The sequence below is a fragment of the Zonotrichia albicollis genome, chromosome 11 (genome assembly GCF_047830755.1).
Source record: "Zonotrichia albicollis isolate bZonAlb1 chromosome 11, bZonAlb1.hap1, whole genome shotgun sequence".
NCBI lineage: Eukaryota > Metazoa > Chordata > Aves > Passeriformes > Passerellidae > Zonotrichia > Zonotrichia albicollis.
In genome coordinates this window covers 19,170,827-19,184,055 of record NC_133829.1, presented here as the reverse complement: position 1 = coordinate 19,184,055, position 13,229 = coordinate 19,170,827, and the positions used below count along the sequence as shown (strand labels likewise).

The following is a 13,229-nucleotide window of genomic DNA, read 5'->3' as shown; positions in this document are numbered from 1 at the left end:
GCAACACATCCTTCCAGAACCATCATTTGGATAATCACAACTGTACCTTTCTTCAATCTAGAGTCATCTTCTTGCTTTTTTTCTTTGGATGGTGTCTCTCCACTTCTTTCAGTGCCTGATGGACTAACAGCTGTTAGAAAGCTGACAGCAGACATAAGGGCCTCTGTGTGCAGCAGGAGGTTCAGTGATGAAAAAGTCACCTGAAAAAACATTACAGTAACAGTTATTTAAAAGTGTCAGAGTCAGACTGAGGTGCAAAAGCACCCAGTGCAACAGAACCTCCCTTAAAAACAGAGAAGCTCCTTGTGTGGCCAGCAACAGATCATAAAGGAAAAAGTTTTCTGTAAAGCAGAATGGGGATAAGCTCAGAAAATAAGGGAACCCAGCTCTTACAGCTGTAACTGCTAATCTACAACCTCTACATACAAAAAAAAAGTGATGTAAAATTAATTTTGTCAAACACAGCCTTGGGCTTGAATGCTCCTGCAATAACAGTACTATAGCAGGTGGCTGACATGTGGATATTTAGAATATGGGTCTTCCTCAAAAAATCCACTAAGAAGTCTAAAAGGTAAGCAAGTGCCTGCTGTGTAGTGTAATAAAGGTTGTCCACTTGAATGGGTTTGAAACTGAAAACAGAGCCCAAATGCAATTCTCCCAGGCACACAAGTGCCCCTGAAGAGCTGCAAGGCAGCAGCAACTCCAGGTGATGTACAGAAAATTCAGTTATCTTGATGTTAGCCCATAGTATGAAGACAGGTAACTCAGCAGCACTGGAGTATTAGAACTCTCATCTCCTGCTGCAGCTTCAGGAGCTGCTTTTTGGCAAAAAGATTTCAATAATTAAAGATCTCAGATGAAATCTATAGACACTTTAAAACTATTACATAACAAGTGAAATATTTCAGTCTTCATACTAAAATAAGGCAGATAAAATAATGCCATAAAGGTATAAAGAGGAGAAATAACCTATCCAAAAAACACCATCCTTTCAAGATCATCTATTTCAAGAATGCCTCAAGTCATTCTTTTTCTTTAGACTAAAATCTGACTCAGAAAGACACCATCAGTAAAATAAATAAATCACAGTCAGACATGGATTTAGACTCCTTATAAAACACAGCCAGCAGAGTGCTGAGTACCTGGCACTCACAACAGATTATTTGACATGAAAGTGAAAGGCTCTGTGACTCCACACTGGGCCCCTGAATGCCATGGTCCCTGATGCATGAGGAGCTGCATTCTTACAGTAGTTTGAATTTCATCCACATGAGCTACACAGACACTTTTTCAGCACTTCAACAGACAAACTTTCTGCTCTAAAGTGGTATCAAAATTTTCAATTTCCTGCTGGAATGCAGGAAAACAGGACAGCAAAACAATTCTTATTAATTCCTCCATTCTGAGCAAGCAAACCAAAAGAAAATAAGCAATAAAATCTGTAAATACTCACTTGAATCATCTGTTCAGTGTTGTTAAAAACTGTCTGAAACTGTGGCCCATTTCTGTCAGCCTGAAAATAATGATTTGCATGATGTTTAATATTAATTTCAACCAGTCACTGTTCTCTTCAGAAGGTACAAAATAATCCAAGTAAATCTGAATAGTAGCTATAGGACTATATATAGACTATCTATTAAGAACATGTAGAAATGCTTTGAAAATAATTTACAAAGCTTTGTGTATACCTTGACATATTCCACTTTCAGCAGGTCTAAGCCAGGCTTGTCTGAGGAACTAATCAGATGAATGGGTCCTTTTTTACCTGTGAAACACCACATGAGATAAATAAGATAAATTAGAAATAAGGATCATTTCTGTTCTTTCAGAGAACCAAAAAATCGGTGCCTTGAAGGTAGGGATTAACCTTCAGTACCATTTGCTAAAATATATTGCACCACCAAATCTGAGTCACTGGTTTCTCTTTGCTAAATCCAAAATGGCAAATCCCTTCTCCACCCAAAGACTGAGCTCTGAGCCATTTATTTATCCCATAAGCATTATGGTGAGATTCCAGAGCTCACCAACTCTATCAGTGGCACAAGCACTGCCATGGACAGCTGCACATGAGAGGGAAACTGGAACAACATTTGCATTTCAGAGAGCACAAGGCACAGGAGAGCCCCAGCTAATTGCTACACACACACAATCCATTCTCTGCCCCTGCTTATTACCTCCAGTTCCATAGTAATCCAAGCTTATCTTCTTCAAATAAGATACAGCTGCTAAATTGTAGGTTTTGACAGTAGCTTCTGTCCCAAGATGCATTACATCAAATACAAGCACTGTTTCCTCAATTGTCTTCTGTCTGGTGAGCTCTACTAAAACCTGGAGGAACAAGAAATGCAGTTATGCCATCTTCTCACATGCAGCATTCTCACCATTCAAACCAACAACAAAAGTGCAAGATTACTGCCCTCCCTGTTTGGCAGAAGCAGTTTTTATTACAGATTTTAGAGTATATCATAGAAAGGAGAAGTGATTGATGGTGAAAGATATAAATACAAAAATATTTGGGGATTTTCTCTTTGCAAGAGACCTGCCTGGGACTGAATTTGTTTCTCCAGTGCAAAATTCCCATTTCTGACCCCCTAATTATGAGTTGGTATTAATTTTTTCTAGTAAAAATACTCCAATAAGGAACTTTTTTCTTTCTTTTTTTTTTAAATACATCTGTGTGTATGCATCATGTTTTATTTACATGCATCCCATACAGACAAGAAATATCTCATATGCATAGAAATATGTGTGTATACATGGAGGGTTTTTTGTTTGGTGATTATGTTTCTGCATCCACTAATCTGGAGAATACTGGTAAAAGAATATTGGGATTTTTTTAAGTATTCTTTAGGCAGGGGAAAACAGAATTAGAGACATACTTCTTTAATTTCAAACTTGAGGTGAAGATCTGTCAGTTCCTCCTGAGCAGGCTCCTCTTTTCTTATTTCTTCTCCTTTAATTACTGAACTGTCAGTTGGTTCAGAGCTTTCCTCAAAATCAAAATATTCTTCTTCAGAGTCTACAGAAGCAAAATTACTTCATCAGTGAACTTTTTCCAGAAACAGGGCTAAATATCCCACTCTCTCTTTCCCATTCCAATTGCATTTTTAACAGCATGATCACTTTAAATGTAGCTTGATAAAATAAACTTTAGACCTATACTGCTGTCTTTCCCACTGAATGAGACATGAACAAAATGAAAGCCCTATTAAAGACAGCACTAGAGTCTGAAGGCATCACTGGACTTTCAAGAACACTTAATAATAGGAGAAACTCCAGGAAATAAGTGTCCAGGTTCCACCATAGGAAATTTTTCTCTAGAACAGCCATGAAAATAAATGCTGAAATCCAGAATCAAAACAGTAATTTCTCAGTAATGTGTTGTTCTAGTTCTGCCTTTTCAGAAAAAGGAGAGCTTTGCTAATACAAAACAGTCAGAACAGCCTAATACAGACAGTAATTACAGTTCACTCATTTGAAGAGGTTGCTTATGAAGAATATTGACCTTTTTTAAGAAGTGGGTTTGCTTTTTAGAAAAAGCAAGTTTATTCATCTGAGGCAACACCAGCACCTTAATCAAATCTCCTTATGTGTTTGAGGGTAGATGTTACCCACCCTGCTCATCTCTGATGTCCTGACATGTTTTAACATCAATAACAGCTATAATTATAAGTAGTATTATATTAATATACTACATTAATTATTAGTAGTATTATATTAATAGCTAAAATTCAGCTGTCCCCTAAGTTATGGCTGCTACCTTTACAAAGACCCATCTGTAGCTTCTTACCTGACACCATTTCTGCTAACAGCTGGGGTGTACTAAGCAGCCCTTTGCCAACAACAGGAATTGTGGGAATAGCTGGTACCTGGAGGGAAAGAAAAGAGCAAAATAACCAACACAGTATTTTCAAGTTTATATAACTTGGTATGACCATATTTTCTAGTGATGATGAATGTTCCACAGGGTTTTCCCCACATTCTTTGGCAAGGTCAGCTCTGCCAATACTTATATTGAAACCAGCAGAACAATAACAAAGGCTTCAGTATTGCTTGAGGAAGCCCAGAATGTTCTGATGGTAAGTGAATAAAGACACTAATGATGTTTTTTCACTTGTTTGGGTTTTTTTTTTAAGTTTTTTAATTGTAGTCAGCTTACCTTTGTGCTTGGAACTGACACAGATGACTTCTGAGGCAGTGGAATGCTATCAATCAGATCAGAGATTGCCTTGATTTTCTGGTCAGAGAGTCGGACATGCACCAAAGGAAGTCCTCCTGACACTTTAAACCTTTTTTAAAAAAACCAACTGATTAAACTCCTACAAAAAAAGTACCAATTCTTCATTTAAATCTTAACAATATGGATACTCCTCTATAGAGATCACAGTAAAGCCAGGGATTCTGCATTAAAACAGAGCTTGGACATAAGCAGTAGTTAGCAACCAGCAAAAGCTTCAGGGAACCACTACCCAAAAAAGATTTTGCCAACTGTAGTAACTTATTTCAGTTTCTTAGTTAATGTCTTCAAATTAGAAAGTGCAAATGAACCTTTAGGGAAAACAATTTTCTAAGTGCAAAGTAATTCTAAATGAGCCTTTTCAGCATTAATACATTACTTTGCCATCCTGGAATCTCTTTCCACCATTGATTTTGCCAACTGTACATGGATATCCATAGGCTGCAAAATGTGCAAAGTTGATGGGTGTTGAAAACGAGCCTTCTTCCAGTCTTCACCTGAAAATGTCCGGGAAATTTAGATTTAAAAAAAAAAATCACTTGCTAATTGCTTTAATTAAGGCATCATTAAAGTAATCAAGCGGTATCACTAGGAGTGTAAAAAAGCCAACTTAAGAAACCTAAAACAACTTAGGTGAAGTATTTTAAGAGCTTTTAATCCCATTTGTGAACACTACTGCCTTAGCAGCATTAAACCCAATTCTACACTAAAAATGTATCTACATTGACCCCTAGAAAACAAATGGACAGATAAAAGATAGAAGAGCAACCTAGCAGTCTGTTGATTACATAAATTTAAGTGAAGAACTAAGGCCAATTTTAGCTGTGCTTTTCCTGTGTATGATGGAAAATATAATAGTTCTTTTTATTTACATTCATTGCTACCATTGAAGTGATGCACAGGTCCAAAGAAAAAATGAGCAGAAACCTTCCAATGTTTTCAAAGTTTGGCACCCAACATGTATTATAACCCATCTTTTCATTAACTACTGATTTTAGTTTGTCTTTTTTTCTTTAAAAAACATATTTATTTATTACAGGTAGGTAGCTTTTGACAATCTTTTGCATAAACAGCAGCTATGTGGTTTTGTTACCTGTTCTCCCAAAAAGAAGTTGCACATTTTTAATTTTCACATCAAATTTGTCATAAGCTTTGTCCATAATCTCCTCTAAAGATGAAAAGTTAGAAGCTTCACTACTGCCTTGATTTATGCTGTTCAGCTGAACACATAAAAAACAAAATAAAAGTTAAGTCTTTAAAACAGATATGTGCTATTCATTCTAGTGAAGATGAAAAGATGATTTATAGGGGTTAATAATTGGCATTTGGACTCTTACAGAGAAAGATTAAATCACTTCACTTATTCTTGCTAAGTAGATTTTTTTTGTTGTTACTTCTATCAATCCACTTAATTCAAGCCTTCAAAATCTTTTTTTCACTATAATTTTATTTATAGAATACAACTAAAATAAATCAGTCATTAAATCAAGTTAAATGACTGCAATCTTTCCATTTTAGAGAAACAATTAATTTTCAAACTTCAAGAGAAAAATTATCTTCTCTTTTATTAATAAAAGGCTGTAATTTTACAAAAAAGGAAACAAAAGTTCATGTATTCTGCTGAAGAAATGAATGATACTAAATGATAAGGTATTACAATTATGATTGTAACATGATCAGGTTTCCTGGGGAGGGTTAACTGGTACAAGTACATCAGAGATACCCGAACAGCTCTGATCAAACTGCTGACCCCAATCTATTTGGTCAGAAATATAAGTTTAAAATATGTTGACACAGATGATCACCCTGCCTTCTGCAAGGAAGATGCTGCCAGATTACAGCTATGTTAAAAGAGAATATTTGCTTCCCCTGAGGTTATAAGAGACATCATTTCTATACCTGAAATGTACCAAAGTCCAGAATCAGCAAATCTGAATTTTCATGGTAGAAACCAGTCCGTGGAACCACCAGGTAGGAAGGTTTCAGATTAATCCTCAAGTCAAGGACTTTCCTCATTTCAATAATGTGAGCTAATCCTTAAAGGAAAAGGAAAGGCCATGGAAATGTCAATGCTATTCACAAGTGAAACAACTGTGACAGTCAGCATAGAAAAATATCTTATCTGAAAGACAAAGCCTCTTGAATCAAGACTTGCATAGCATTCTACTGATTTCTTCCTAAACTCCATGCTCCTTCCCACAAAACATTCCCTAAATCTCCAAGCAATGAAGTGAGAAGTAATTAACTGCTGAACATCCCTGCTGAAATGTGGGCAGCAACTCAAGGAAAAATCTTAATCCTACTATTTGCTCATCAATCAGAACAGAAGCCAAGTGTTTGGGTAATCAATGGAAACAATGTAAGGGTCTGCCTTCACTGAGATTTGTTACTACCTTACCTGTAGCAGTTCTCTCCTTGATTTCCTCCAGTTTCATTAAGGTGGCTGTTGTTAATCTTTCAAGATCCATTCCCTTACTTGTCTGAAAGAATTCTACCATTGCATTTATTGTTCTCTTAAAAAAAAAAAAAAAAGACAAGAATTAGCATTATATAGCATTACACAACAAAAACTCAAAATCAGATCTGGACAAAGCAAAGAGAGTAAAAGCAGAGATAGAGGACTCAGGAACACCTGAGAGTTTTGGTTACTACTCACTGCATCATATTTTACTTCCACAGGCTGTGATTCAATAGTAAGGCTCTGGTCAGCTGTGCTGTCCTCTGGGTTAATATCAAACTCAATCTTAAGCAGAGAAGATTTGCTATCCCCTATGGAAGCCACAAGAGATGGCACAATGTTTTCTTGTCTCAGGCCCGTCACATACCAGTTTTCAAGCTTTGCTTCAACCCTAAAGAAAATGAATAGTTAAAAATATTTAATTGGGCAAGGGTTAGAATCAGTTGCAAGAGAAAAGAAAGGCAGAATATTTATGCTAGATCAATAAAAAGTGTAGGAATGTTTACTAGTGTGGATGGATGTAAAAAGCAGTCACAGACCTCTTTTGGTGCAAATGGGAATTCTGCACTGAGAACTGCCCTGACAGCAGTGTTAAGTGGAGCCTGTAGGAAAACACTTTTGAAGAAAGCCATTGAACACCACCAAACCACACCAGCTTCACTCATCCTCAGAAGTACTTTTTACACCAAAAACTGATTTCCACCATTAAAATCCCTGACTTTGGGAGGCAACATATTTGGCCATAATCAGTGTCATCTGCCTGGCTCTGTTGAGATAACTGAACTACATTTTTTTCAGAAACATAAAACTTACAAGACTATCTGTTCTACTGCTTCAGTCTTGCAAACTAAATTTTATGGCATGTATTTATGTAAAATAATGTCAAAGCTCTTTGTTTCTGTGCAGCATTCAAGCTGCACCTTGAAAATTCCCCAGAATGGTTTTCAGCAAAAATATTTCAAGTGCCAGTGGCTGAGCTGGCGATCTTATGTATGAAGCCTGAACTGAAGGAACTGCAAATGAAAGCAAAAAGTGCACAGATTCATTTTCCAGACATGGCAATCTTATTCACTGACTGTGAAATCCAATAATCCAACATTTCTGTTGTGCCCTCTCCTAAAACACAGGAAGGTCTCAGTATCTTATGCTCAGGCTGATTTTCCACCTACAGCACAAACACACAATTTTTCATTTCTTAGGCAGTGAGTAACACATTCACTAGCTTGGCTGGAGTGTGTTGGCCACACCATTTCCCATGGCTTAGCTATCACTTCCCAAAAGTCATATTCAGCACTTCAACACTTATACTGAAGAACAAGGTTGCCATTGTTCATGAAAACCAGCAGACAGCATTCCCTTCTTCCTGCCATTCTATGTTATTCACCAAATTATATTATTTACAACAGAGCCCAATTACAGAATGCCAACAAATGTACAAGGCAAGGTACAACAAGCACTACCCAAGAAAAGTTAAGAAGCTGGGGAGTGGGGTGAGGAGGGGCAGAGATGGTTCCACAAAAAGAAAATACCAATCCAATTACTTAATGGCTTGTGCTCCTGGGCGCTGGGATATTTTGGTGCTCAGATCAATCATCTGCACTTTTAGAGTTTCTGCCACATTCTTGTCTTCTTTAATTGTAAGAGAAGTGCTCAACAGCTTCAGTGTCACAACATGGGCAACATACTAGTGAGAAAAATGGAGAAAACTGAGATTAATCATCTCAATATGAAAAAAAATCAGAACTCCTCATTTTAACAAACTAAAATGTGTCTAAGTTTTTCCAGTCAACTAAGATTAGAAACTCATCTCTATGCAGAAAGCAAAGTACAGATTCTTTACTTGATTCAATGTTTACCAGTCATTTCTTTAACATAAAACAGTGTAGTTCAACTAAGGCAGAGCAAATATAGTTTCACTCTTTTCAGCATTAAGGAAATTTTTTTAAACCCTGAAGCAAGCATAGCTAAACTACACTCAGTAGAGGACTCAGTACATCAACCAAAATCACTGTAATTCCATTAAATAACTACATTTCAGAAGGCACAGCTCGTATGCCTTTATTGTTCTCACAGCTAAATGTCAGGTCTTGGCCTTCCCAAGAGAGGGTTCTGACTTCTCAACATATGTACCATTTTAATACTACATAAATCAGCAGCTTCAGAAGGATTAAATAATATTTCCTACCTGAATTTGAAGCCTTCACATTTCTTCAGGGTAATGAGAGAGCTAAAGGCATCTTGAATTTGTTGTGTGTTTTTTTTTTTAAATCATCCCTTAGGTTGCTTACCTGCTTTGGTAATGAAAGGTGATGGGAGCTGTCACTATATCCAATAGCAGTATAAAGTTTAGCCTTCTCCTCTGGTGTCATTAGTTCATCAAGAGCTAAAAACCAAAAACCCACACAATTTGCACCTTAGTAAATAACAATTACCCCTTGTGTTCACATTTGCCTCCCACTACTTCAGCTGTGGTGATGCATTCCATTGATTCTTCACACTGAACTAAATTCCAGATTGCAAAATAATTCAAACAGTCTTCATGTATGGTGGTACAGATGGAGCACAGAAATCAATTTAATTTTTATTACAAAAGGATCCATAGCCCCTCATGATGAAAATAGATTTCAGGAAATTTAGTAGATCAAACTTTGGCTCCAGACAGCAAATCACCAGAAACAGAGTATTCCAATTGTTGCCAATTATCACTATAGCTGTGAGACATTTTTCTCCTCACCAAGGTTCTGAAAAGCTTATGGCAAATTTAGAAGAATGCCTTAATTGCCAGCTCAATATTCAGTAAGAGGTGCCAAGAAATGCACTGTTTATGCCATACTCTCTCCTGCATAGTAGGAAGCAAAAATACTGTATTCTTTTTAATGTATAAGATGTAAAATCTCTCTGGTGCATTACAATCTACACTTACTTTCAGGCACGAGTGGTTCTTCATCTTCTTTAATCTTAGATTCTCTTTTACCCCAAAAACCACTAAACCATCCTCCACTTTTCTTTTCTGCTTCAGCACTCTTCTTCTTCAGTAGCTTTTGTCCTGATCTTATTGTCTACAAACCAAAAATTAAAACAAATTGGACAAAATACATAAATTATTGTATTACTATTTTTCTGTAAATAATCCATGTATGTGTGCATGTTGAACATGCATTTAACTGAGGGACAGCAACAGCACACCACAAGGAATTAAGAGCCCTCTGACTCACCAGACAAAGCCAAAAAGAGGACCAGGGTGAGGGACATGTCTCTGTATTTGTGCATGCACAGACACAAACATGCCTTATTTTTACTTTGGACAGTTTTTTCTACACATTTCACCAGCATGCAGACTACAGAAAGGTAGGAACCATACAAAAAGACAGTATTTAAGAGAGTACAAAAAGCATTTACATTCCTAAATCTAGCAGATTTCTTAACCTAGTAGTAACAAACCTGAGGACCAATCCTGTACCATTTAAAACTTTTGAACTTGTTTTTGAACTGGTTTCCAGCTTAGAAATCACTTTACTCATGTCCTGGAAAGATAGGAAACTTGTCTTCCAACCTACCTATGCTATCATACACACCAGCACAAATTTTTTAAAAATACTATCATGACAAAACCATCCTGTCTGAAGTGCTACAATATTACTGAACAGAAATAACTCCTTACCTCAACTTGTGCTTGTTGTCTTGCTAAGATTGTATTGAAGACATCAAGTTTTCTTTCCAGGTCCTACAAAAATGCATTACCAAATTATTTTCTGATAAAGCACACTTAGGAAAAGCTCTCCACTATAAATTTTCTATCAGCTCCTTCATATTTACATTCCAATTGATTTCTAGCTCTGCTCATTTCTACCACAGGTATATCCCACCCCCAGCTGCAAAGGTCACTAGAAGTTAAAATCAATGTTAGGCAGTCTGGTTTTTTTCTTAACTAGACTTCTCTTGCTCTTCATTAAAAGTATCCATGCTCACTAATCCTCAACCAAAGACAGATTGTTTTTAGTGACACTTTACTAGTATTTTATTTTGTTTTCCACAATAGGTTACACAGAAGTTCAGATTAAGAAGGTATTTTCACAGACCTCTTGTGTTCTTGTAAAACCATCAACCTGGATTACTCTCAGTTATATCTAAAGAATTATTTCACAGAGGGACTAAAATATAATTCCTCCAAAGAGAGCAGACTCATACCTGGATTTGCTTCTGTGTTTCTTCTGACAGTTTGCTCTGTGTGAGCTTGTTCTTGTACACATTTTTGTAACTCTTCAGAAGCTGCCTGTGCTGTTTGATGTTACTCCACGACCACATTCGAGTACGCCTCCTGATGTGAACTTCCAGAACACTGGTACCTGCATATTTCCACCTATAATAATTCCATCTGTGTGAACAACTTCCCATTTCATTTGTGCATCACAACTCACAGGTTGCAGAGGCAGTTTATTAGTATGCAAACACTTTGCTGACCATTTGTGATTTGAGTAATTTGGCTTATAAAAATTTCAGTGTTCTCAACATCACTTTTGATAAAGGGACAGAGGGCTTACATTTAATGAGTGAAGAGCTACAAACCTTCATTACTGACTTCTGCACATTTGCAAATTTGGGCTGTTACAGCACTAAGTGCACTTAAGCACTTTGATAATCAGCATCAGTTAGTACTTTGAAAAAAGCCAACAAAAAGCATATCAGTTCAAATCTACAGCTAACACACACTTCCCTTGTATAACCCTTGCCAAGTTTTTCTTTAGCCTTTCTAAAATTACATTTTAACCTCTAGTGAGAGCATTGGCATTTTGTTCAAATTTTGGGGACTTCAGCTTAGCAAGTGAGATTTTCTGTGGAAGTTATATCAGCATGTGAGTCGTTTTAAAAGTACTTTTAATCACAAAGGAGAATGAAGAGACTGGAGAAGACTGCCAGAGAATGCATGAATGTACACAGCTTACCATTCCTTGGCATTTTTATGGAGAGGCACATTTGGCCTAAATCTTCTGTAGGGTGCATTGCGAACCATGTAATCTATGGACTCCAGCAGGTCTATCATGCTGAGGTACTAAACACAGGAAAAACTTTCTTAGCAAGGTTCAGGTTTTGTTTGCAGGCACTGCATGGCCTTCACATTCCTCAAACTACACAGAAATTTGTTTCATTTTCATTAGTACCTGAATGTGGACTGACTGCACACACTCTTCTCAAAGAACACCACTTTGAAGCCCTGCTTCCCTCCAAAAACTACAGTTTGTAGTTTTACCAGCCTGCTCAGCACAACCTCCCAGGCTTTCTCAAACCAACTTTTCTGTTTGTCAATGCAGCTGTCCTCATTTTAGAGCTGCATTTACATTGGTGCACCTTACTGGTACAGTTCTAAACTCTCTCTCTCTCTCTATATATATATATATATATATATACACATTTGGACATCAGTAAGAGCTAAAAAGCTCTTTAGCCAACAAACTCCAAGTTATCTCTCAATAAATGAGAACACAAAATTTCTGGGAGCCATCTAAATTACTTCCTTGATACTTCAGCAGGCTTTGTTGCCAAAGCCAGCACACTCCATTCATTCCCACCCTTGCTTGTACTTTGGCTTCTCTGCAGTTCTAACACTGGATAATAATTTAATAAGATAAGAGCTACTCATGATTGCATTCTCTAGGTGAAAAGAATGCTGCTGGAAGGGCTGAATATAGATCAGGTGGGTGCACAGGTAAGAGTGTCAGAGTACAAGAATCACCAAGAAGTGATGGTTACACAGAGGGGAAAAGATCCTACACTTCTCCCACAGGTACTGCTAAACAATTCAGAAATCCCACAGGCATATAAGCACACAAATCCCTAATGAGACTGTTTTTCAGGAAAAAACCACTACAGTTCATCACAAACTGAAATGGGTGATAAATACCAAACCAACTTGCCTGTGGCTTAGTGAATTCAATGACAATTCTCTGTACTTCTACATTGCAGTCAATCTTAGGAGTTTTCAGTTCTACTTCTGCATATGGGTTGATATAGAGTCTTGCAGAGGCTGACACTGGTCTGAAAACTTGAAGATTAAAAAAAAATGAGATGGATTTTTTACTTAAATATAACAAGGAACAGATCAAGCACATCAACAGATAACATGCTCAAGCCCCACAGAATCAGGATGCAATTCTTACCAATGACAATTAAGATAATCCTGCAATAGTCAAAAAGCCTACCAGCCTGAATATGTTCTATCACATTATGGTTTTTCTAAAAGGAAGATAGTATGGCCATTCCTGCAGATCAGATCAGGCTGTTGTACACCAACATGCTCAGAACAGTTTGGATTCACTCATTCCTAGCTCACTTACTGTACTGGTAGTCTTCAGGCTGGTGACCATGACAGGGAATTCCTTTTTTCAGCTGGTCCTGCAAAGGGATACGATTCAGTCTAACAATGGCTGAAGAGCATTACTTGTTTAGAGTTCTCAAAACTTTGAGCAGACCAACTTAAGTTCACATGGATTTTGCAGATTTTTGCAGCTGTGTATGAATTTGTGTTTTCACTTCAGA

General features: G+C 37.1%; 1 protein-coding gene across 3 annotated transcripts in view; it reads right to left on the bottom strand.

Moving 5' to 3' along the window:
* Positions 1–13,229, bottom strand: part of VPS13C (vacuolar protein sorting 13 homolog C) — a 77,187-nt gene that overhangs the window by 51,267 nt on the left and 12,691 nt on the right. For all 3 annotated transcript variants that reach the window (XR_012582196.1, XM_074549726.1, XM_074549727.1), the window contains 20 exons: positions 13,028–13,085; positions 12,608–12,735; positions 11,639–11,745; positions 10,884–11,055; positions 10,357–10,419; positions 9,619–9,754; positions 8,984–9,078; positions 8,237–8,379; positions 6,894–7,086; positions 6,636–6,750; positions 6,137–6,273; positions 5,331–5,457; positions 4,617–4,734; positions 4,160–4,289; positions 3,791–3,869; positions 2,880–3,019; positions 2,175–2,328; positions 1,689–1,765; positions 1,454–1,513; positions 47–200 (listed from right to left, as the gene is read on the bottom strand). Coding sequence is in view for 2 of the 3 variants with exons in the window: in XM_074549726.1 (XP_074405827.1) it covers positions 47–200; positions 1,454–1,513; positions 1,689–1,765; positions 2,175–2,328; positions 2,880–3,019; positions 3,791–3,869; positions 4,160–4,289; positions 4,617–4,734; positions 5,331–5,457; positions 6,137–6,273; positions 6,636–6,750; positions 6,894–7,086; positions 8,237–8,379; positions 8,984–9,078; positions 9,619–9,754; positions 10,357–10,419; positions 10,884–11,055; positions 11,639–11,745; positions 12,608–12,735; positions 13,028–13,085 (2,386 nt within the window). In the remaining variant the exon portion in view is untranslated. The remainder of the gene's footprint in view (positions 1–46; positions 201–1,453; positions 1,514–1,688; positions 1,766–2,174; positions 2,329–2,879; positions 3,020–3,790; positions 3,870–4,159; positions 4,290–4,616; positions 4,735–5,330; positions 5,458–6,136; positions 6,274–6,635; positions 6,751–6,893; positions 7,087–8,236; positions 8,380–8,983; positions 9,079–9,618; positions 9,755–10,356; positions 10,420–10,883; positions 11,056–11,638; positions 11,746–12,607; positions 12,736–13,027; positions 13,086–13,229) is intronic.